The 26,115-nt window shown below is 32.8% G+C and overlaps 4 protein-coding genes across 5 annotated transcripts; 1 reads left to right on the forward strand and 3 right to left on the reverse strand.

The window, feature by feature from the left end:
- Positions 1 to 512: 512 nt before the first annotated feature.
- On the reverse strand, positions 513 to 2,013 carry LOC115715758 (uncharacterized). Its single transcript, XM_030644430.2, has one exon. The coding sequence runs from the start codon at positions 1,630 to 1,632 to the stop codon at positions 688 to 690; it is 945 nt and encodes a 314-aa protein (XP_030500290.2). The 5' UTR covers positions 1,633 to 2,013; the 3' UTR covers positions 513 to 687.
- A 1,167-nt stretch (positions 2,014 to 3,180) lies between these two features.
- Positions 3,181 to 5,873, reverse strand: LOC115717955 (expansin-A7-like). Its single transcript, XM_030646923.2, has 3 exons — positions 5,566 to 5,873; positions 4,735 to 5,047; positions 3,181 to 4,351 (listed from the first exon to the last, which is right to left on the reverse strand). Exons 1-3 carry the CDS (start codon positions 5,726 to 5,728, stop codon positions 4,039 to 4,041), a joined length of 789 nt encoding a protein of 262 aa, XP_030502783.1. The 5' UTR covers positions 5,729 to 5,873; the 3' UTR covers positions 3,181 to 4,038.
- Positions 5,874 to 15,975: 10,102 nt separating this feature from the next.
- On the forward strand, positions 15,976 to 17,700 carry LOC115716080 (histone deacetylase complex subunit SAP18). 2 transcript variants are annotated; one of them, XM_030644792.2, is made up of 6 exons: positions 15,976 to 16,216; positions 16,300 to 16,332; positions 16,628 to 16,738; positions 16,844 to 16,939; positions 17,084 to 17,158; positions 17,419 to 17,700. In XM_030644792.2, the coding sequence occupies exons 1-6, from the start codon at positions 16,046 to 16,048 to the stop codon at positions 17,449 to 17,451; spliced, it is 519 nt and encodes a 172-aa protein (XP_030500652.1). In that variant the 5' UTR covers positions 15,976 to 16,045; the 3' UTR covers positions 17,452 to 17,700. The 2 variants fall into 2 exon arrangements, with proteins under 2 accessions (XP_030500652.1, XP_060971618.1); XM_061115635.1 differs by having other exon boundaries at positions 15,984 to 16,216; positions 17,084 to 17,700.
- On the reverse strand, positions 17,035 to 21,783 carry LOC115716079 (PGR5-like protein 1A, chloroplastic). The gene is made up of 11 exons (XM_030644791.2): positions 21,224 to 21,783; positions 20,612 to 20,727; positions 20,433 to 20,529; positions 20,233 to 20,333; positions 20,074 to 20,130; positions 19,861 to 19,937; positions 19,438 to 19,489; positions 19,199 to 19,309; positions 18,997 to 19,094; positions 18,367 to 18,443; positions 17,035 to 18,273 (listed from the first exon to the last, which is right to left on the reverse strand). The coding sequence occupies exons 1-10, from the start codon at positions 21,411 to 21,413 to the stop codon at positions 18,374 to 18,376; spliced, it is 969 nt and encodes a 322-aa protein (XP_030500651.1). The 5' UTR covers positions 21,414 to 21,783; the 3' UTR covers positions 17,035 to 18,273; positions 18,367 to 18,373.
- Positions 21,784 to 26,115: the final 4,332 nt, after the last annotated feature.

Here is a 26,115-nt window from a genome sequence, read left to right on the forward strand (position 1 = left end):
AATTCTAGTTGTTCTTGTAAGGTTTGTTGGATTCCTCGTGTGAAGAATGGCACTACTCACAAGCTTGATGCCAAGGCTGCGTCCCAATACTTTTGTGTTTTTTTTGATTTTTTGTTATTTCCTTTGTTTTGGATGTTCTGTAGTATGGTATTTTTCTCTTTGAGCTTTTTGGCTGGTTCTAATGAAGTGTTGTTTCTATGAAAAAAAAGAATATGAAACTTGAAACCTCAAATAAGACACAGTTAAATTTGTCGTTCAACACCATAAGAAAGAATAAAAATCAACAAATCTATGTCTGAAAGAGAAATATTAAAACATATTTATGGTGTTTAGGTGTGATATCACTATTAATAAAATTTATTATCAAGTTCTATTTATTCTGCTTTAATAAATATTATAAAAAATTACTTATAGTAGTATTAAATACCATGAATACATAGTAATGCTCATGACTGAAAATGTAAGAACAGAATTTCACCTCCTCTAAACTACAAAGATATCTATTAGTACAATAGAAAAAAGAAGGTTCTGAAATCTACCATTTTTGTTTCAAAACCAAACTACAAAGTTCAAAAATTTCTGAGTTAATGTTACAAAAAAATAATATTACGATAATAATCATAATTGACGAGAGAGGACAATGAACTCGAAGAAAAGAAAAAGTCAACTAACAAATATGAACATTAGTCAACGGTGCCGCCTAGGAGGTTTAAATTCATGTTCAATGGTGTTAGGCATAGTTCGAGTGACAGAAGCAGTCGGAGCTCTGATATGTCCCACCATTGAAACCTGAAGTGCTTCTTCTTCATAAGCTCTTCTTTCCAATTCTTCCATTCTCGTCCTCTTCTTCCCTCTCACAAACATCGCTACTAGAAGTAAACCCAGTAGAAAAGCTCCTAAAGCAGCTCCGATCGAGCTTCCCACTGCCACTTTCCACTTACTCTCTTTCTTTCCACCATTACTACTATTACCGTCCAACATAGCCGGCGAAGGTTTCTCTGTCACCAATCCGAAATGACCGTTCTTCTTAGCCAAACACACGAACGGCGAAGCTTGCTTTGTTAAACTCACCTTCCCTTCACTTTCGAAAATGGCGCATAACGGCGTTACACCCGATTCGTTTTTGAGCTTCGTGATGCTTGAGAAGTTTACGGAAATGGGTTTGCCTCCGGCGATGATTCCGACCTCGAAAGGGTCGCTGGTATTCACGTCGGAACCGCCGTTATAAGCTAGAAGACCTAAAACAGGGGAGACTAGTTGGTACCCAGATAAATCGTAGTTTTCGTAGTAAATATTTGACCAATTATATCCCAAATTTTGATTCACTAGAACGACCCTTTCAACACATGGATGAATCGTAACGCCAATACCCAGATGAAATTCCTTAACCTGCGCACCATATCGCCGGAGACTACCGCATCTGTACCTTGCTATGTTGACTCCGATGCCGGAGAAATTTTTCGGTAACGAAACAGAGTGAAGTAGTCCAGTCCCTACGTTGGTGTCTAAAGACTTAAACGTAAAGTCTCTAATGAGAAGATCGAGAAGACGAGCTGATCTGATCCCCTGAGCTTCACTAAATAAAATCCATGAAAGAATTATAACAGTAGTGAGAGAAACCAGAGTACCCATATGAGAAAAAAAATAAACAGAGAATTTGGTTCAAGATTTAATTTTCTTTTCTTCTTTCGTTTTCTATGAGAGGAGTGATCTAAAATTAGATCAACTTTTTTCTTTTTTGGTGTAGATGTGTGAAAAGGGAAAAAGTTTGAAAGGGGAAAGTTCGATATAGATGATTGAAAAGGTTTGGTGGATTAAAGATAAAGCAATTAAAAGGAATAACAAAGTTCTTACTTTCTTTCTCATCATATTTGGTTTTGGTCTTATAAGATAGAAAATTGAGATAGACAATTAGACATAATAGACTATTGTTGGTTAACTTTGACATAAAGTTGCCTTATAAGTTGTTTTCTTTATGGTGTTTTGGATCATCACTAATGTCTATACTATAATATGTTGTTGTCAATACAATTTATTATCTAGAATATCAAAATGAAAAATATTAATCACATTGTGTACATAATTAAGCATAGAAAAATCTTTAATTATTCCAAAGACAACACGGGATAACGGTGTTGAAAATCACATGTAGTTAATAATAATAACAGCCAATTATAATAGTTGTATTGTATTGTATAGTAATTTAATTAATAGCCAATTATTAATAATGTAGAGTACATAACAAAATTTATTTGGTTTGTGACAAAATCTAAAACCCAACTAATATATTAGTAGTTGTTATAGTCATTGTGGCTCAGTTAATAATTAATCAGACGATTATTAATCACTGAAATTTAATGTAAAATTTGTCTAGTAGAGAGAGAGAGAATGCTTGACTGTGTTGGCGAACAAATTAGTGAGAATGTCAAACAAGAAAGGGTTTTTTAATAAAAAGGAGAAAAAGTAAAGTAAAAAAGTGGATATGGCAAGGCTGGGAAGAAATGATTTTGGAGCGTGGGCGATAATGGCACTTGATGACTATAGGAGGTGGTGGTGGTGGTGGTAGTAAGCTAAAGATAGCCTTGGCGTGCTTAAGTTAATGAAATTAAATGTGCTTCTATGACAACCTCTCATTTATTTTCAAAACACCACTTTAAAATTTTATAAATTAAGTACATAAAATTTTTAAATTATTAGAATCTTCAAGTGTCTAGTATTATTTTGATTGCTTTAGAGATTGGCCTATTGATGAGATAACAAATAAGTATCATTTGATCTCATTAATTGATTCAAGGCTCTATGACTACTTGACTAGGAATGGGAAGTATTATTTTATTTATTCTTATACTTTGTTTGGAAGGAACTTTTTAAATTGTATTTGGACAATTAAACCAATACATAAATAGTTTTATTTGTGTAGAATTATTAGTGCTTGGCAAAATAATTTTTTTAAACCTTTTGCGACATTCTTCAATAAATACAATAAATTGTCATCTTATATTTATTGCAATATTAATATTCAAAATAAATTATTTATAACCTAATTTAACATCATCAAAATAAAACCCAAGTAAATTTTAATTTATCTGAATTCTATCTTAATTTATCTAAATCCTATCTTGATTGTATTATGTTATATAGTTTATATATATGTGTGTATATATTTATTGTGTTTTTTCTCCTTTCAAGGGTGTCTAATTAACATGTTAGACTTAGTCACACTTTATGGGAAATGTGGGTCTCACGTTCGGAAGCATGGCTATGAGTTTGTTTTCATGTATGGGCCCAAGTGTTTTGTTGTAAGTGACAAAGATTCCCAACTCAAATGTAATGTTTCTATATTATATAATAATAATAATATGTGAAGTAAGTAATAACTGCCAATACATGAGTCGTTTATGTGGTAGTTCATGTCGTTTACTTTGTCTATAGTCAAATTAATCATTTTGACTATATTTCCATCACAAAATCATTGGATACAGCTCAACTGAGTTGTCAGAAATCCTCAGCAGATTGTATATGTTTTTCAAGCTAGCTAAGAACAAAATAAGCTGTTGAATACAACAATCGGTGAATCAAAGATTATATGAAAATAAAATAAACCATCTTATAATTAATTCTCTGCAAAAACAAAATGATTGCATTCAGTCCCAGTTCCCCTTGTGATGAGATAATAACATTTCTTTTCTTTTTGTATATATATATATAAAATAAGCAATACAGCTTAATTGTTGCCAAAACAAATAGTTGGTCAGTACAAATGACCATCTGCCCGATCTCTACTCTCGCATCTTCGAAACATAAGACAATTAATTCTACGAAATAAATATGATTTTAAAATCCCAACGGTAAAATACAATTTTAATCATTTATCATCAAAATACAATTCAGATGAATGATCAAATTTGTACTTTATCGATAATCATATTTGATCGTAGATTTTTAAAGTACAAGAAAATTCTTAAAAAGCAAATCAAATACAAAGAAAAAGACTATACGTATGAATATTTGGATTGAATTGGATTTGATGAGACTAAGTTATTTGAAATTGGCATTACCCTTGTAAGTCTTTCCCACTTGCCAATTAGAGGGTGCCACATTGTAAAGTGTAATGGTTTGTTTGGTGGTGTAGGAAGTGATTCTAAAGGACAAAGCTTGGCCACCAAGGGCTGAGAAAGCTTGGTAGGAAGCTCCCCAGTTATGGCTCATACTGATCCAATTGGTTTTGCTACCTTTGACCCACATTTTGGATATGTCACCTCCTCCTCCTACGTTCATTACATACACCAATAGCCAATACCCATTTCCTTGGAAGCTAAATCTTAGCCCTCCACTTCTCATGCAAGGCACTCTATATACACGCATACACAATAAAACTATGTTAATTATATAATATAAACATGCAACGCCCTGAAAATTTGTGGGCTTTAGGACAAAAAATTACTATTATTGGACCCTCAAGAAAAAGAAATAAGTGGTATTTTTGAAAAACACTAAAACTATATATATTTTTTAAAATGAAAAAAAATAATCCAATTAATTATATACAACATTTAACCGTACCCAATAACAATATTATTGTTTATCTAAACATCTATTTGTTCTACAGTAGTATGTATTAGTTGTATAGTCATAACTTTTACACATGCATTTTATCACAAAAGGAAGTTTCAAGTTTGAGTCTCTTTTTCTAATATATGTATATATATATTATTAGTATCACATTGATAATACCTGCGGTACATGATGGGAACAATCCCAGCCCTCCATTGAGCGATTCTCATGAAAGCAGGCTTAGACATGTCGAAGTGAACCCTAGGAGGGTTACACCAGCCACCATTGTTGGAAGGTTTGGACCAATTAGGTGGGCAAATGTTGGTGGCAGTGATTGTGGTGAAGCCTGAGTAACATGCTTTTGCATTATTAACACATTTAATTTGGAAGCATTGCCCACAAGCATATCCATCGTTAAATAGTGTTGTGCTCAATGCAGCAGTATCTGTGTTGTAACCATTGGTAAACAAGTTACCATAACCACATGCTCCTCCTGTGTATACATACATAACAATTAGACACAACCCAATATTATTATTCAAACTTGGAAAAATATAATTAAGTCGTAAAAGCTATAAATATATATATATATATATATATATTTGGTTAATTAGGATTTTTTTCCCCTCGAATTTTGACATGTACCAAATCATGCCCCCTGAAATTTTAAGGTCGTTAAAAATGCTTCGTGAACTGAGACGGTTGAATTTAAGGATTTTTGTCTAATTTTAGTTAAAAAATTCTAACATCGATGAAAGTTCAGGGGAAATGATTTAGTATATGTCAAAATTCAAGAGATTTGATTTGGTAGATATCAAAATCTAGGGATCATGGTTTAGTACATATACAATCACTGAAATAGTAAAATTGAATGAAATTAGACAAAAGTCCTTAAATCTAACAATCTTAATAGTTAAAGGGGAATTTTTAACGGCCAAAAAAGTTCAAGGGGCATAATTAAGTACAGTTTAAGGGAAAAAAATCATAATTAGCCTATATATTTATACGTACCCATAGTTTCTCTAGCGGTTTCGTCACCATAAAATGTAGCATGAGCATTGGACCATGGACTTGGTCGATAATAGATGGCAGCAGTTGCACCCTTTGATCCGACTAATATGCATACCACCAAGAAGAAGCCAATTAAAGGCCATGAACGACCTAAAGAAACCATAGTAATTGTTAGCTTAATAATTATGATAAGCTATGTAACAAAAGGGTTTTTGTTTGGAGAGAATATGTACATTGCCCTTCTTATATAACTCTTCTCTTTAAAATTTTAAAACTAATAAGCAGAGAAAAACATAAATTAATTGAGAAAATAATTTTATAAGACCTAGACGTAGCTTCGTGATCCTCACGTTGATAATTGATCATGTCCTCCAAGTCAAAATTAAGAGGCTTGATTAGTATTTAATATTAGTGATACATGTATCCATTGCCTTGCCTTACAATGAGGTGTACGGATACTTATTACAAATGATCATTAATATAACTTAGCATCACAGACTAATTAACTAAAGATCCTAGCCGTTCATTTACATGCATGTCTTTGATGGAGATTTCATGAATTTGGGACGTGCGAGCAGGTTTTGTACATCTATTATGCTTTATGCACTTCCAATCAAAATGGTTGGTCAATCAGACACCCATAAAATATATGAAGGCGCTTCAACGACAAAAAAAAAAATATTGTTTAATTATTTTGAGCTTCATTATTTATTATTATTGTCAAGGTATGTTTAATTATATAAATTCCTATTTTTTAAAAAATACTAATTAGTTAAGGCCATATATCGCTGGATCCTTTCATTTCAATAAATCTTAATTTGCATATAGAAAGAGTTATTATATATTAAGGTGGGATTATTTTTGTTTTTAAACTTTTTAATCACAAAAATAAAAGTAAAATTTTAATTTTTAAAATTTTGTTCTTAAAAAACAAAAAATAGAAGTATGTTATGTTTTCAGGGGTTTGGGTTTGTAGTTTTCTCCTCGAGTTTGCTTGAATCTTCATTATTTCTGATGACACAAAAATGTTCGAAACACTTTTTGGTGAACTTAATCAGAAATGGCACTGGGTCCTAATTATGACCCTTCAAAAATTCCATTTGGTCCCTGAAAATAGTTGAATTTTAATATTTTTAAAAACGGAGAATATTCTTGAAAGAGTTCTCAAAAACATCATCGAAATTGGCTCAAGTTGACAAAATGTCAACCTGGGCATTGGGCCTTGTTTCTAGCACCCCGAAAGTGTTATTTCTTCGCTGAAAGGACTTGTTTTCCAGTTTTTGATGAAGACGAAGAAGATTCAAAAATCATATTGTCACGACCCGAGCCCTAAGCCGTGGCAGATATGTAATATCCATAACTTGGGTGGTCAAAGGTCACACTTTGACCCTTGTTGTAAGATAAAGCTTATAAATGATCCTTTAATTTATATCACAAAATACTAACTTAAAAGTAATTAATGGATTAACTCTTATATTAATAGGAAAATATTAGTAACAAAATCAGGACCACTCATCAATATAAAAGAAAAATAATATCCCCACAGTTATGTAATCACCAAATAGATAGATTTAATAAGTCAATAAAATACCAAAATAATACCTATCATCCATCATTCCTCATTTCTAACTAGTAGATAGCTAATTTAAGTCATCCAGACCATCCATTTTAGCTTAAATACAAAATCAGTTTCATTAGAAGATTTAAGAGTAGAATAAGACTAAACTAATAACGACTTCCTTTCCTAACAGTACCATCCTCATCCACTAGCATCAAACTGAGTTCCTGGAATGGGAGAAAATAGGGGGTGAGCTTATAAAGCCCAGTAGGAAAACAACTAATATCAAAGGACCCTTGGTTTAATAAAATTCATGCATGGTTAGCTTTATAAAAATAAAATATCTCATCATCAGTATCAATATGTATAAATAAAGTATAGAGACCACAAATAATCACAAATCAAACGTCAAATGCATATCACACTGTCCACTAGACCCCTAGCTCTCAATACCAATCATACAAAATGACATCCAAAACCGGATAGTCGCATCAGATATCCACCATAGTATTGGGGCTCAGATTTAATTCACTCCCTGTACAGATTCTAGGTCTTTCACCTACAGGTGAGTGCACACCTGATTTACCTATGATGACACAGAGACTAGGTCGTGAAACAACAATATGCACCGAACATGATCAACATGGCTCTTTTCACTATAACCAAAGCAGGCAAATAATAATCATAATAAAGAACATATTCCTTTTTATTTTCTAAAAAAAATTCGACAGCATAACAGCTGTATTTTGAATAAATCCAACAATTATAACCTGCATAAATATTTGCACACAAAACTATATTTGGCACTCAGTGCCCCAGAACAGTCCAGAAAAATATGCAGATTAAGTTTTTAATTTTTCAAACAATTTGTAAATCATAAAAATTGGAATATGTCCAATGTTATACAACACATATAAAAATCAAGTCCAATAATCAAGTTGATGTTGGGTTTTATGCCCTAAATAAAACTCATTTAAATATAATCAGATTTACTTATTAATATAGATCAGAAATAACATTTAATGTTGCATGGTTCACATGATTTATTTCATGATTATATGTACATAATGTATAAATTCATCTGAAACCCTTTTCACATACTTGATCCTGTTTATTGTGTCGTCAACACATTGGAAAGTAAACATGACTATGTGAATAAAGTTTCCTAGATTTATCAGACATAGGGTTTTACTGATATGATAATCTACAACAAGAGTTTACTTATATTTGGAGAAATACTATGTTCTTTCCAGAGCATTGGTTAAAGTAAAGCTCAGGTTGGATGCATGGAGTATGCATCGGAAGGGACCGATATTGAACTTTGACTTAGATTTATTAAACTTACCGTAATATCTATTCAAGTCAATATCGCCTAGTTGATCCTAGATCAAATAATCTTAATCCTGATATGATTAGGCTCAATCTTGAAAGGCTATTCGTGTTCTTTGATTTGTTAGTTAAGCCTACTTTTAGGTCAGGGTGATACGTACATTTTGGGAACACGGTAGTGCAATTGAGTGGGAGCGCTATCATAAACATGGAATCTATAGCTTCTATCTGGCGAATAGTAAGCAAAGGATGATCTCCTTCGAGCTTGACCAAACGAACATAAATGGTGGAGTACTCATTTCACATTAGCTGAAATATCATTTATACGGGGTCAAGTGTTTTAAGGAATAAATACATTGTAGGGTGTAACGGTAATTTAATCCCTTTACAGTGTAGATCATTCATATAGAGGATCATTGATCACATTAGGATTATAACAATGGATAACTAATGATGTGTCTATATGGTGGAACATATAGAGCATTCTATATACTGAGAGTGCAATTCTAAGTTCTATGCGTGGATTCAACGAAGAATTAATAAGTTAGTGAATTTTAGTGCTAAATTCTTGATCTACTTATTGGAAGCTCGGTTATATAGACCCATGGTCCCCCCACTAGTTGAGATAATATTGCTTGTAAGACTCATGTAATTGGTTTTGATTAATCAATTATAATTCACAAGTTAGACTATGTCTATTTGTGAAATTTTCACTAAGTAAGGGCGAAATTGTAAAGAAAGAGTTTATAGGGGCATATTTGTTAATTATGATACTTTGTATGGTTCAATTAATAAATATGATAAATGACAATATTATTTAATAATTATTTATAGTTATTAAATAGTTAGAATTGGCATTTAAATGGTTGAATTAAGAAATTGGTATTTTTGAGAAAATCAGATACAAAAGGTGTTAAAATTGCAAAATTGCAAAAAGCAAGGCCCAATCCACTAAGTGTAGGGCCAGCCACTTTTGTAGGAAATTTAAACTGATTTTTTCATTATTTTAATGCCAAATAATTCAAACCTAACCCTAGTGGAATGCTATAAATAGATAGTGAAGGCTTCAGGAAATACACACTTAAATTTTCTATTTTTCCTTCAGAGAAAAACCTGAGCCTTCTCTCTCCCTATCTTTAGCTGTCACTTCTTCTCTTCCCTCTTGAGAATTTCGAAATCCTTAGTGATTAGAGTAGTGCCCACACACATCAAGTGATACCTCAATCATAGTGAGGAAGATCGTGAAGAAAGATCATCAGCAAAGGAGTTTCAGCATCAAAGATTCAGAGAAAGAGATCCAGGTTCAGATATTGATAAGTAAATCGTTTTATAGTCATATTACATCAATCAATCATCAAATAAAGTCCAATAAATTCCAACAGTTGAGTCCCTACCTCTCCCGAGTCGTTAAACTTTTTCCAAAAGACGATCTTAAGCTCTTAAGTCCCGAGCTCCAATTGTTTAGTCCAAACTTACATATTACTCTCACCTATACCACCAAATGGTCAAATAATTATCATTATCGCATTCTACATTCAAAACCGAGTCCAACGACATATAATATGACTATATTTAAAATTTGGGGTTCTGAAGCCTCACCTAAGCGGTGCACATTAACAATCGGTGGCGGTAAAAATTGGTGTACCGAAAACGTCGCCAAAAATAGGAGTAGTGTATATCAAAACGACCACCTCGACGAGTAGATCACACCCATGCCAACCGTTTGTCAAAAAGGTACACGATGTCACCGGAAAGTCACCGGAAAGGGGCGGAGCTACAAAAATGTCACTGGAAAAAGTAGCGAACCAGGAAAAATGGTTTAGTGTAAGTTGTTCTCCTCGACGAGCTGAGTTTAGTGGTGAAAACGTCTCGTCAAACGGACGCCGGAGGTGACCGGAAAATCCGTTCAAAGTTTAAAACCCCAAACTTTGACTTGCGATCCCGAGCTAACGGCGGCGAGAAAAGCGGCGCCGCTTGGGGGGTTAGGTCGCCGGCACTTGGGCTTCCGATTTGTCCGGCGCATAGGGCTGGTCGGAGGCCAGAGGTGGGTCGCCAGGGAGTGGTGGTTATGGAGGTTTGTGGTTTCCTTGTTTGTGTTTGAAGAGAGAGAAAAGGATATATAGATAGAGAGAGACGTTGGGGGACGAAGAGATCTGTTGATCTGCTACTTTTTACTTTTTTTTTTATACATACATATATATATTATTATTTTTTATATATATATACATATTTGACTAGGTCAAAACCGAGTCTTTACACATATTATCGATCTGATACTTGAAAGGCACCCAGATTGATAAATTGTCAACCTAGGCGCTAAAGTGCTCGGGGCCCCAGATGCTTAAAAATGAACTTGCTCTGATTCAAATTTTGATACCTAAAATATGTCGGTGGTATATCTAGTTGATGTTCCAATGCTTGTTTTGACATATTTGCACTAAGATGGTTCCAAAAACTCAAATCCTAGTTTGGAATGTCAACTCGGGCACCAGGTGAAACCCTAGGTGCCTAGGTTGGGTTCCAAGTTGCAAGTTTGTGTAATTTTAGCTCCCAAGGCTTGGATTAGGTTTCTCCATGTCTTCATGGTACATAATAGTGAAAGATAGTGGATTGGATTCAAGCTATTAAAGTCTGAACTTCCATCCTAGAGCTCCCGAAGTCAACTTGGGCACAATGCTAGGCTCCCCTCATAGGTTGACTGCTATGACTCGGGTCTACTCAACTCTGTGATGTCATCCCTCATGCCACGTTGGATGTCCACATCACCAGGAAAAGTTTTCGAGTTAACATTTGTCCCCCAAGTCAACTTTACACTTGTGTGGAGTTGACTTGATGACGTGAACCGATCCCGTTTTACTTGAAACTACCAGATGGAAATTAATTTTGACATTCTTATGTAATTGTATCTATTCTTCAAGCATTTTCAATTGAGTTGATACTTTGAGCTCTTTTGCGTAGTCCTTGGGAATTTTGAAAACTAATTAACAAAGAAAAAGAGAAAAACGTTAGCTTTTATCTTTTACTTATCTTTTACATTTTTCTTTAAAAATTTTATTTTTATTTTTATTTTTTTCATGGCATTAGGATTAATTGGATTGAAATCATAATCCTAGTAGTAAACGCCATTCAAAAATTTGAAGAAAAAAGACTTTTGATATTTTACTTATCATTTATCTTTTCTTTTAATTCTTTAATTTTTCATTAATCTTAATAGCATTAGGATTTCATGTTACCTTTTAAATTTAAATTCCTATTCCTCTTTGTATAGGAATTTCAAATTATACTAAATAAGAGAAGGGAAAATATATAACTATATCTTTTTCTTATCATTTACCTTCCTTAAAAGTTTTAAATTTAAAAGACTTCCATTAGCTTTAGGATTAGGAGATTGAACTCACCTATAAATAAAAGAGTTGTCAATCAAAATTTCCACACTTTCTCATTTCATTCCACATGCCCAAGCCTTTAGAGAGCCTCTTGAAATTTCATCTTCATCAAGCCTTCGAGCGTTCTTCATTCCAAGGTAGAAAGAAACATTTGTTTTCTTAGAATTGGTGTCATTTTTTTTTTTTTTGAGAAATTTCTTCTTCTCCTCCTTTGTTGATCTTACTCCAAAGATTTTTAGACTCCCAAAAATCTTTGAATTATTTTTTTTTCTAAAACCTCCAAAATCCCAAAACACTTTCTTAGTGCCTTGAAAATTTCCTTCAAAATTACTTGAACCTTCTCAACCCAATTAGACCTTACTTGGGTTGTAAGCAGCTTGTATTGTTGAGTTGTCATGGCTAGGATGAAGAGAAGTAGAAAGTTGTTTGATGAGTATGACCCCCATTTGTCTAAGTTCATTAGAGCTAAGCTAACTGTGCCTAAGTCTAAGAACTTAGACAAGGCACGTGATGGGAAGGTGATGGCAACTGAGCTTCTTAAAGCTGCCATTGAGAGCGATGATTTGAGAGATCGAGCTTTCAGGCTAAGACCACTTGTGTTTAGCACTCCTGCTGAACATCACGATACGATGATCCCAATGACTCTTAGAATACTTGTTGTAGTGCTTGGTGGAGATTCCACATGAATGTGGGTGCTTACTTCCCTTGCATCCATGGTTCATACTCATAGTTAATTTCTTCGGTGGCTGCCCTTACTTTTCAGAACATCTTGAATCGTCCAATTTAAAATTGCATTGAATGAGTTATGGCCAAAATACCAATCCGAACATGCGACAGAAATTTTTTAGTAGCAGGCTCTCGCCGCAGCGAGCCTAAAGCTTCGCTGCAATGAGCAAGTTATGGCTGCAGCAAGAGATATCTCTGCCACAGTCGACATTGAAGAAACTTAACTCTCTTTAAAGTATGACCTTGTAAACACTTTAATGGAGAAACCTTCATTGCTAACTTTGCACAAGCTCTCTATTGAGAATTTTGTTCAAGCTCAGATAAATACAAATATATAATGTTGCTCTTCCACCAATTATCTTGTCGCTAATGCCCATAGGTTTAGGGCCCGTTTGGCCGAGTTTTTGCAAAAGTTAAAAGTTGATTTTTTAAAAAGTTGTGATAAAAAGGTGTTTGGTAAACAGTTAAAACACAGCTTATTGAAGAATTTATAGAGAAGCTGTAGCTAAAAACTAAAGATGGTACAACCCAACTTTTAGAAAAAAACAGTTTTACTTAAAAGACTCTATAATAAATTATTTTGTACTAAAAATTTATTTAATGATTTATTATATATTTAAAAAAATTGAGAGAAAAATATTTAAAATAAATAATATTTAAATTTCTTATTTTTTATTTTATTTTAAAAATATTTTATATTTTTATTTTTATTATTAACAAACCACATCAACTTAGAGTGATCTTATAAACTACAATTTTTTTTTAAAAAAAAGTAATATAAATATTATTTTAAAATATTATAAATTATTTATATCAAATGCATATAAATTTATACTATGGGAAAAATAATTAAAAATATATAGAAAATAAAAATTTATTTAACATAGTTTTTATATACATATTTGTGATTATAATGAACTAGATTATAACATTACCATTATTATAATAGAATTTTAACAATTCACAACACTTAAAATTTATAATTTACCAAACACTCAGCTCAATTTTTTTTTTTTTATCGCTCTGCTACAATTATTTTTTCTCACAGTACAACTATAATTATTTCTTCTCACAGCACAACTATGCTAAAGTGACTCTCAATTGTTTTATATATATAAAAAACATATCAAATGTTGGTCTTAGTACATGAGAGATGAATACATCACAAAGTAAGTAAAGCTTCTTTTAAGTTTGTTTCAAGAATTCTAATAGACAGATACAATTTGGGGTTCAGGGTTAGTTTTGCATTTATGATTTTTTCAAATTTGGGAAGGAAGAAAGAGATCGACTCGGGGGAGAGAGTGGGAAAGACAAATCGATGAGAGAGAAAATTTAGAGAATGAATAAAAGAACAAAATATTTATTTATTAATGATTTATAAATTTAAAGTATTATTTTAATTTTAAAATGATTTATATAATTTTAAATAATTACGAACTAATATAAATGTGTGATATGTATATGATTGTACAGGTAGCTAATTCATGTTGGCATTTAATTGAGAATAAATGATATTTTAAATTTACTAAAAATTCGTTAGTTTGAAATATTTTACCACTAAAATTTAAGACTAAAAAGTTAAGTGCAAGTAAAATAATAATTAAAAAAGTTTAGCCGCCAAAAAAATCATAATGTAAATACGAAAGCTGCATTAATTATGTATTAAATTTGACCTAACTTTCAATATGTGATAAATTTGTCACAAATTTTAACATTGGATAAAGACTTTTTACAAAAAATATAGTACTTTTTTTTTTATCTGAGTCCCTGCATTATGTGGAGCTAAATCAAAAGGGAAATTTACACAGATTATTGTGTTTTCCCAATTTCTTTCTTTTATACTGTTACACTCTCAAATTAACTTTTATACTGGTTTTTTTTTTTTTCGGCAGTGTACTGCCAACAATTTTATGTTATTGTTTTATTTTTGTTTTGATTGATTGGGACATGGACTAAGTTATTTATTTAATTTTTTATTTTAATGGATGTACAAATTATTATTTATTATTTTTAATATTTAATAATTATTATTTTTTGAGATAATTTAATAATTATTATTTTGATGAAAAGGTTGATGGGATGGGTCATAAAAGTGACATGTTTTACTTTTTCTTTTATTTAAATAAATTTAAAAATCACACCCCATGTCTCACTCTTTTTCTTTTATTTAAATAGATTTAAAAATCTCACTCCCATTTCTCACGATTCATCTTCTTCTTCATCTTTATCTTCTAGCTTTTCACATAAATCTCACCCCCATGTTCTAATATTCATCTTCTTCTTCAAGTTTTTTTTTTCTTCATCTTTACCGTTGTTTTAGTATTGTTCTACTGTTGTTTTTCATGATTTTTATTTTTTTTTTCATGTTCAGTTCTTCTTCTTCATCTTCTTTTCTTTTCTTTTTATTTTTTTTTTTAATTTTTTTAAGTTCTTAGTTATGTTTTTTTTTGAAAATATAAGAGTTAGTGTGGTTTTTTTTTGTTCTAATTTTCTAGAACTTTCTTGCAAATATAGTGCATTTAGTATTGAGGATGTGCACAACATAGTTAATTTTTGATCATTTTTTTCTTTTATTGTTTTATTTGTTTTAGTATTGTTTTAGTATTGTTTTACTGTTGTTTTTCATGATTTATTTATTTGATGCCGATTTCACTGCCCTTGCTCCATCTCGCTGGAATTAATAGATATTTTCTGGGTGTTCTCGTGTTGTTGTAATGGTTCTGTATGTGAGTGTGGAAGATGGAGGCTATAAATATATTTCTTCTTCGTTTTCTTTGGCTATTTTTGTGGTTTTTTTCTTTTGGTTCTCCTATAAATATATTTGACGAGCTCACTCACAAGAGAGTTTTGAGGTGTGTGTTTCTTTTATATTTTTCTAAGTAGTTATATTTGCTTCATTTGTTTTTGTGTTGTTTCAGTGTTGTTTTAGTAGTTTTTTTTATTATAATTTTCTAGGAATAGACTTGCAAATATAGTTGATTTTGCATCTGGTGTTGAGGTTGTGCAGCAGATTGTTTGTTTTTTTTTAATCATTTTTTTCTTTTGTTTTGTTTGATTGTTTTAGTGTTGTTTTACCGTTGTTTTGCCATGATGATTTATTGACGTCGATTTTACTGCTTTTGTTCAATCTTGTTGGAATTAATGGTTATTTTCCGGTTGTCTTGGTGTTGTTGTGGTGGTTATGTCTGTGATTGTCAAAGATGGAGGCCTCATACTTTTGTTTTGGTATTGACAGTATAAAAGAAAAAATAAAGGGGAGGACAGTATAAATGTTAATTCTGCCGTGTGGCAGTAAAATTGAAAAGTATTACCCCAAATCCAGTGTTTTTGTAAAATGCCCAATCAAAATTTGTCCGAAATAGAGGCCCAGTTGATTTTGTTGGGCCAAATATCCATCGATTTCACCAAGACCGACTTGTATAGCCCTAATCGAATAACATTCCACATCAAACTGAATTACAGAGGTTTTAGAGACCTAACAATGGAGAAGAGAAGCAGGGACGAAAAGATTGGTGGACCGCCGTCCCACAGCCGAGCCGGGCAAATTTCCGGTTCCGGCAGTGGTAGGCCAGGCCCTCCTCCGCCTCCTCAGTCCAGAGCTCCGCCACCTCCACCCCCTCGCCCTAGATCCGAACCCGTCGATCGCGAAAAGGTTTCCCTTGCCCGGTCTCATCTCTTTTTTCTGACTATTCATTTGTTTATTTTACTGAATTATTTTAATTCCTTTTCTTGCAGACTTGCCCTTTGTTGCTTCGGGTTTTCACTAAGGTATGGAAATTATTATTAATCTTTTTGTTAAAAAAATTAAATTTTAAAATCGTTTCAATAATCGAATTTTCTAGGGTTTAGAATTTTTGACAATGCAGTAGCAATCTTAGTTCTTTTTATGTAATGTTATATATTTCTTAACTTAACTGGAGCTGAAAAGAAAAGAAACTTTAGTATGAGCAGAAGGCATTTCAGATGGTTTAGTGGCTTAGCATAATTGTTGCGTATATGGGCAGTGAAAGATATAAGTAAATATTTATTGGTAAAGTCTCATGGGGCTTTTCTTGTGTTGTAGATTGGAGGCCACCATAGTGAAGAAGATTTTGCAGTAAGAGGCAAAGAACCTAAAGATGAGGTTCAAATTTACACTTGGAAAGATGCAACTCTTCGTGAGCTAACTGATCTTGTATGTGGTTCAAACCATTGACCCCAAGAAGTAACATTTTCACGTTTGTGTGACTAAATTTATGTTACACTGCTGGTTCTCTGATTGATCCTAGTTGTTTTCCAGGTGAAAGAAGTAGCTCCAGCTGCAAGGAGAAGAAACGCAAAATTGTCTTTTGCATTTGTATACCCCGATAAACGTGGTCGTTTTGTGTTGAAACTGGTATAGTGAATTAGAAGCTTTTGTTGTTTTTTACACTTCAGTGGCTAGTGAGTAGAAGTCCAAATCTATTATATCTTAATATGGTTTTTCCATTATTTCTTTTGTTACTAAGATGTTGTGGTTTTTATTGGCTTTTTTCTTTAGGTTGGAATGACACACTCCTTTGGAAATGGGAGACGAGTAGATGATGGAAAGGCCTTGGGTGAACTTGACTTCCAGGTAGGAAGCAATTTTTGTTTAATCATCACTGATGTTTCAATTTCAACCCGTTTTACTAGATGGTTGATAAGGCATTAGAAGAGTACTAGCTCTATTTCGAAATTGACTTGTAAAATAGTGATAGCTGGGCTATATAGTGCGGTAATATGTTGGGGGAGTCAAGAAACGTGTCCTGTTCAATGTAATCCATAAAGAGAAAAGATCCTGTTTCCATGTGGATTTCTACTATGTTTTTACCTGCGATTGTTTTGATGATGCAGATTGGAGATTACTTGGATGTTGCCATCCTATAGAGGATGAACTCGTGGACGAATTTTCTAAGCTAGTGTTCCAGGTTTGATTAGGAAGGGGCCTTTGATTTGTTAGCTTTTTGGTTGTTTGGCTGTGCAGAGGTGTTGTTTATATGCCATGTTTTTTCCTATGCTCTAGTGCCTTGCAAGTGCTGATTTGTAGGTTTAAGGATGTTAAAACATTTAAGCTTAATACAATTGAACTATAATTGTGTTTGTACTTTTACTGCTTAAAAGCTATACTTAATTTCATATGGTGCCTGCATGCTTATTCACCTTGTTTAGAATATTTTCTGATCAAATTTTTCATAATATCAAAGAAAAAACTCTTTATATATGATATTGTTAGTCTTTTAGTTTTACATGGGGAATTTGGAAGCAGAAAAAAAACTGAGAGAAGGGAATCAGAGGCTATTTTAAAGAAATATCATTCAGCGGGACTGGAGTAAAGGCTCTTGTAAGTGAAAAAACAAAAGGAACCGGAGCTAGGGTTTTTTACAAGTGATGTTATTATATGTGAAATTCCATCACTGATTGCATAATCTATTTTTCAGTTAAGGAGCCTGCTTAGTTATGTTCATAATTTAATTCTTTCCCTCCCCATTTTAAACACCTTTAGACCCTTACAAATAGGCTTTTGGTTATTGTAAAGAAGCATAGATACACGTGTACAATATTCACAGTCCATACATCTGATGTCACTGAACTGCACAAAAATGAAGACTATTTTCCTTCTCCACTAAAACGATGATGAATACAGGTCTTGTGACATCATTGGCTACAGTGACACTGATAAAAGCCTTTGATCTCGTAAAATGCATTACCCTGCACTTATTTATAAGTATAATTAGCAAAACTCATGTGGACACATTGCTAGCCTGAAAAATAGAAGTTGAACGATGCATCTGAAATATGTACCTGCAAATCAAGCATTGCTTCCTTCTGGCAAGGTAATCAGGCGGGAGTTTGAGTCATATACCATTTCAGTTGAACAGCTGAGTAAAAGTTATCGTTAGTAAATTATTAAAAAAAAAAAAAGTTAATTTTGGTAAAAGTTTGAAATTCAAACCCCAATGAATAGTGGTAACATAAGTCAAGTGTGTTCAATTATTAAAGTTAATTTTAATTTGTGACATAGTGGCCAAAAAAAAAAAAAAAGAACCAATACATTGTGTAAAATTTTTAAAATCATGAACCAATTGTTCCAAGACTTTATTTGGCACATTTTTTTGCCAAATTGTGCTACAGTGCATGAAAAGTAAATTGGCTCAAAAGATTAACAAATTATTTAATTTTTATTGAAAGAAAAAATATCCTCATTTCCTCCCAAATAAAAATAAGACAATCTTTAATAATATTTTACTTAATGTCTACTTTTGTTGGTTGTTGGGTGAATGGGGAGGGTATAAGTTTTGGGTCTTACAGTTTTAGCATTCTCCGTTTTCCATATGAGGTAATAGTTCTAAAATAGAAAAAGACAATCCAAGATTGGTGAGGTACACAATTCACCTTGTACTTTTCTTTTATTTAAAGAAGATTCACACTTACTTTGAGCATTTGACTGTGTTGCTAGTACCACCATTGGAAATCGATAATATGGTTCCAAAGAAGGAAGTATTCTCTGTTCCACAGTTGGGGCAAGGGCCCTATGCAAAAAAAATGAAGAATCTTATATAATATATACATATCATCAATACTGCAAATAACTACACACCAATCATGAAAGTGAAAAGAAGAGGTATATTCTAACCTTTAAGATCAAAAAGTCCTTCACAATTGCATTCGTCAGCGTTTGAGCTAGCCATACTATGAGTGGTACAGCAGCAAACCATGTGAAAATGAAACTGTATGGCTCTGGGAGCTGCAGAATCAACATCACTTTACTCAAAGTTTAGCTATGAAATTTAATTTAAAGTACATCAAGACAAAGTATTATCAAGAATTTGTAGCTTGAAACATGGAGGAAAGTGGTGAGTTTTATATATGTACCTCCAGAAGATAAGTAATTTCAAACCCAGTTACATCATCCAGGAAGAAAAACCTGTGATTTAACCATCAACTTAGTAAGGAGTGAATCACCTAATGAAAATTTAATAATCTGTACTGTTCATTCAAGAAAAGAAAAGAAACAACGGCATAACTAACTATAAACTCTAGCATCTGAAACTTCACTTGGTATTCCTAAAATATATATAAAAGAAAGTTTAAAGTCGTCCCTAACAAATTCTTTGTTTCAATTATAAAACCAATTCTTTGTGCCCAATAAGTTGGAAATGAAATAGTAAAATAGTATGAAAATATGACCATTTTAGTGTTTCAGGTGAGTTTGTGATGATCCAAGAGCCTAACATTACAGAGGTTGGTTTCTATATTATATGAATAATGTAATTTAGGAAAAGAAGTGTTACTTACAATCCTAGAGCAATAACAGTTGCTGGAACATTCAATAAGAACATCTTGAGATAGTCCACAGAAAGATCACTGTAAACCTACAAAAGATTATAAAAAAAAAATGAAAATTCACGAGTACTTTACTATTACTAGTAGCTAAACTGTCTGGTGTTTGGATTATATTTGGAACCAACTTGAAGTGAAAGTTAGAACATAGAGCAACACTACACTTACCTTTTTACTACGGAGACTGCAACGAGGGCCTTCAACTACAATGTCACTCCCTTGACTCTGCAAAGCATGTAAAACAGTAAGTAAAGTTGTTTATGCATATAGCTAGAAAACACATGTAAATAAAATCTACAAAATTGTGTTATAACACATCTTAATAACCTTTAGTCTTAATTTCAGTTTATCATAGTCTTCATCGTTCATAATTGGATTTCCGGATACATAAGCCATTGAAGCCTCCAAAAACCTCTGCTCATCACCACCTGATGAAAAATCAGTAGCAAAAAGTTTGAGTGTTGAACAAACTTTTATTCAATGTTAAAGATATCTGAAGAAAAAAAGAGGGCATTTGTTTATCATACTTAGCATAACAACACTGCTGCCTTCCCACATTAGTTCTTCTTTCAGATTATCAAATTCTTCATTTGACATTATTGCTTTTCCCTCATAATAGAATGACTGTAAAAAATATATATTAAATAATGGTATCAAATCTTTAAGTAAAAGGAATATTTAAAGTATTGTAACATTGAAATTTTACTTGTAGAGCTAGAAGAAAGTCTTGTTCAAGTTCTCCCAGAGACTTCTTCTCTTTCTTGTCTATGCTACAATAAGGCAGGATCTTGCTATCAACAACCCCATCTTCTTCAACCTTGCCTGGAACAAGATTATTAATTGGTGTCATTACAAGTATTTTTCATAGCTACTTAACCATAACTAGACACCATCATGCTAAAAAAAAGGTAGATTTTGGGGGTTATAAAGGCTTTTAATCAAGCACTATTGTTCTTTCGAAAAAAAACCAAGCACTGTTGGAGTGTGAGGCATCTAACATGGTCTGATTTCTGACACACTAAACTAAATGCCAAAATTCCTAAGCTAACATTGAGAATTTAAGAGAGTTAAGTGAGTTTCAAATAACTGTGTCTATCACAGTTCAAAACCGGCAATCTTTGCAGCTAATTAAGTTGTTTTCATTGCAACAATAGTCACATAACACAATAGAATATGAAGCCAAGTGTTTTAAACCACCAATCCACTAGAAGAAAAATGCTGGCATCGCATAATTATATTTTGATAAAAACCCAAAAAGGAAAACAGAAAATCCAAACTCAAACATCACATGATCTGATCACATCAAATCAAATTAAACCTTCTTGGTCAGCAGTGGCCTTGGAGGGAATCACTGAGAGCCTACGACGAAGGCAAAGCTGTCGTCCAGTGAAGTGAAAAGATTGAACTTTGGTGGTGCTAGACGAAGAGAGTGGAGCAAAGGGTCTTTGAATAATAGTTGTAAAAGGGCGCCTTGGTGAAGTTAAAGTAAAGGCTAACTTGCTAGCCATTAGAAGAGGTCAAAGAAAGACAGAGAGAAAGAGAAGGTCTTTTTTTTTTTTTTTAATGATATTTGCTAAAAGAATTTCTGGGTATGAAAGAGTTAGAGAAGTAGAGGCTGAGTTTCTGAGTCTGAGACTCAAGGAAAGACTTTTTTTTTTCTTTTTTGGAGGGAAAGAAAAGAGTGAGAGACATGAAGACAGCTCAAAGATAAGGCAATGGGAATGTGTGGAGGGAAATGAAAACCAGATTTTGTGCTATTCTTTCTAATATCAAACAGTTTCTCTTTTTCGTTTTCACAAATGTTTTCTCATCATTCTTCTAAAAATCTGCCACGTCTGAGTCGTCCTTTTTTTGTTGGCTTGTTCTTTGTGAGACTAAACACACATTTGTTTTTTTTTTTTTATTTTTTTTTTTATATATATCTTCTCTATATTATTTAAAAATTATTTTTTTTATAAAAAAAAATGTAAAGTAAGTTTCAATAGATGAACAAGGAGAATCTAAGTTTCAGATACATTAACCAATTTAGAAAGAAATTATTCAAATGACCTCTTTATTGGTTTATCCAAAGCCCAATGATTTTCTGCAAAATTGTGAGCTAATACATTGTAATTTCTAAAAATATGACGGAAGGAAACATTAAGAAGGAAAGATGAAGAGATTTGTACCAATTGAAAAAGATCAAAAAGAGAACATCTATCATTTCATTTATGCTTGATTTTGGTAACTGATGTCGCCCAATTAGTTATACTGCGGTCGCGGTAGTAAACGGACTATATGTCGTATCTACAGGGATCAAAATACACTCAAAAAGACACTTAGTAATTTTACGAGAATAAAATATGAACCTTGAATGTGATGAGAGTAATGAGAAAATGATTTTTAAAAATTAAACAAGTAATTAAAATGAGAAGTGATAGAAAATGATTATGGAAGACACAAGCTTTGTACATGCAATTATATTTTCCTAATAAAATTGATTCTTTAACCTCAACTATAATTCTACACCATTAATTATAGTTGGAAAATGTGTATGATTAAGCTCACTAGAAAAATATGTTCTCTAATTAAATTAATACTACTTCTAAAAATAATATCATATTATATAATTTAAATCGACAAAATACCACCGGCAAAATGCAGTAAAAATCATATAATATAATAAACACCCTAATAATTAATAGCCTAACTTACATAAGAAAAGCATGACTGAACTTATATAAAAGGTACTATTAAATTTAAAGTGCAATTTGGAAGAAAAGAAATTTAATATAACAAATGTGAAAATGAAGAACAAAGAGAATCAATATATTAGAAGAATAAAAATTGCATGAACTTACACTTAATCTTGCCAAAGAAATTAGCCTAAAAAAGGCATTGTCTTTACACCAAAATTAATAAAACAAAATAAAGAAGAAGGAAAGAAAAGATAGTTTTGGTATAATAGTACTACTAATAAAATCTGATTTTTGCTCTTCTCTATGGTCCTATTTATAGAGCCAAATTCCTTCTAAAACTGGTATTTTTCGTGTTACACTTAGTGGAGAAAATGGCACAAAAAGTTGAGAGAGTGGGAGTCTTTGACAACTGGAATTGTATGCGTTACTTGCAGCTGGAGAAATAGCTTCGTGGGTCTTGTTGAAAGAAGACGCGGACTCATAATTTTTGAATTTCATTGATGAAATGAAATATTTATACATATATATTCTGGGCCATTCGATAATGAATATGGGCTTTGGCTAGTTGCCAAGACTCAAAATTAAAGGAGTTGTCCATTTGCATTGATTGAATTGAATCTTCAATTTGTATATGGTGGGCTTGGACGTTGGAACCAATTGACAATTAGATGGACCCAAGAGAGAAATGCATAAGGTAAATAGTTGGAGTGGGTCAACTTCATTGGGCTTGCCATTATTTTATCACTTACTCAAATCTGAAAAATAACACAAATTTTAAAATAAATTAAATATTTCTAACTAAAATAAATTTACAATTAAAACCATGAAATATTTAATTTACATTAATTATATATGTATTAATAAAGACTTAAAATGTATAAATTTGAGCCTTAATCAGTAACTAAAACTTGGTAATTTGTGTCCACCAACTCTATTGGAAAATTCACGGCCACACCAAGATAAGACAGCATGCAATGTCGTGGCTTCTGCATAAATAGGAGTAGAGATTCTTGCATAAGAAGAACATAACCCTGCAACAGTGGCCCCGTTACTATCAATGATCACAGCTCCCATACCGATTTTTCTTGTCTTGACATCTAAGGAAGCATCCACGCTCAATTTAAAATTCCCAGCAGAAGGCAATCTGCAGCTATCGTTACAATTCTGATGAACACCGCTACTGAAAGAGGTTTGAGCCACATAATTCCGATGCAAGCCATGGTTTTGAGCCTTCCTGTTATCCTACAAAAAATAAGCACAAAGCTTTCCACATCCACAAAGTTAAGGGTAAGTTTATTAAACACAGAGTTATTTCTTTAATTCCATACCATCCAACAAATACCAAAAAGAAGAGAAATTCGATCATGATTAAATTTGTCAAAGGCTCTTAACATAAATTTCTTGATGTCACAATGCCTATTAGCTGAATAGAAACTCTCTAAATTAGTATGTCTACAATAGATTTAGCTCTAGAACACTCTAAAAGGGTATGGAAGCCGTTTCTTTCTTTTTTTTTTTCCATTACAAAAGGAATAGAAAGGACGTGAAAGAATCTTTTTTTTGGAAAAGGCTTAAAGCACAAGGTAACACATGATGGAAGGCTTTCCAAACAAAGTGCTTGATTTTTGGTGGGATTTTCATGGACCAAATATGCTTCCACCGATCCTTAAAAGTAACTGGATTAGAAGAAGATGGAGATGACGATAAACCTAAAGCTTTAGAAAGATGGTAGGCAGAGTTGACAGTAAAATTGCTAGAGGGATGACATCCCCAAATGAAAGTGTCATCCATAGCAGGACTAATAGAAACCTTCAGGATTTCATCAATAATGTCCTCAAGGAAATAGTGGCTAAGGATTTCAACATTCCACTTACCATTATCATGAATAAAGTATGAGACAAAAGGATTAGGAGGGGAAATACCATGTTTAAAATACAGAGGCCTAACATTGGGAACCCAACATGAGCCGATAGTAGGAATAGAAGTGCCATTCTAACTTTCCAAATCAAACCCTTTAAGAGCAGGTCCTTTTCCTGCAGAATACTTCTCCAAGTGGTAGAAGAGTAGTGGCCTTTGGAAGCATGGATGAAGTCATTTTTTTTTTAACAAAAAGGATAATTTTATTCAAAACAGAGCAAAATACAACCAAACCAAGACTGAGCCGAAGCAACAGCCACAAAACATCACCAGCTGCTGATTACATTCATTACATATTTATCACTAGCTTTTGTGTTTTTACAAGTGATACCCATCACCTTAAACTTGACCGGCCTTTTTATTTCTCTACTAATAAAAGCATTAGAAAAACACATCAAATTAAACACACAACTATTCCTATTTTTCCACACCCAATACAACATACCAGCCATTACAGCATTGGTGTTTTGCTGCTTTAAATCAAACGTTGTGTTCACATTCTAACTCTAGAGCTCAATGATGTCTCTCGACCATCTATACAACCCAAACCAGCTGTTAATTTCTCTTAACAACTTCTTTGTGAAATAGCAGTCCATAAAAAGATGATTATGTGTTTCCATATCCTGTTCACAGACCGGGCAAAGCTTGGAGGATATAGGCAAAATTTTTTTCCAATTTATCCCTGGTAAGAAGTAGACGATTACAAACTTGCCAATATATAAATCTATGCTTGGGAATAATAAGCCTATGCCAAACAGCCTTGGCATAAACAACCTCCTGGTTATCAATAAGAGAAGCATAGAACAGTTTAGCCGGAAGCTTCCCATGCTTAACAAATTGCGACAGCTTTGTCTCATTAGTGTAATTCCTTATCTCCAAATTTTTTTTGAAGTACCAGCTCATATTTTGTTTTATCGGGACAGCCCATATGCTAAAATCCTTAAGGTAGATAGAATTCACCCATCTAACCCAAAATGCAATCTTTTTTGCTAGAAACGACCCAAACAAATTTGGCCATCATAGCCAAGTCACACTTCTTACCTTCATAGAAGCCAGTACCCCCAAATTTCTTATGGAGACAAGTCTTTTCCCAAGAGGGAAGATGTAGCTTACTCTTATTACCTTTAACACCCCAAAGGAAATCACGACAACATTTATCAATAGTCGTAGTGATTTTCTTTGGCAACATGAATAAGCTCATCCAAAAGTTTCTTATGCCAAGGACTGGATGAATCAGTTGAGATCTCCCTGCAAAAGAAAAATTTCTACTAGCCCAACAATTCAGTTTCCTATTAAGATTATCCAAATTAATGCCACAATCAGATGCTTTCCATCTAGAAGGTCTAAGTTGGACCCCCAGATATTTTAAAGGGAAAGAACCCTCCTTCATTTGGACTAACCTGGGAATTTGATGCTTTGAGTCTTCCTTCACTCCTCCAAAATATATATGAGATTTGGTGTTGTTAATGGAAAGGCCAGAGGAGTCACAGAACTTGTTGAAAGCCTCTTGAACTCCCTTAACTGAATTCAAGTTGCCTTTGCAAAATATTAAGAGATCATCAACAAAGTAAAAATTAATAAGTCTCAACTGCTTGCAATGAGGGTGGAACCAAAA

Source organism: Cannabis sativa, chromosome 5 (genome assembly GCF_029168945.1).
Source record: "Cannabis sativa cultivar Pink pepper isolate KNU-18-1 chromosome 5, ASM2916894v1, whole genome shotgun sequence".
Classification (NCBI taxonomy): domain Eukaryota; kingdom Viridiplantae; phylum Streptophyta; class Magnoliopsida; order Rosales; family Cannabaceae; genus Cannabis; species Cannabis sativa.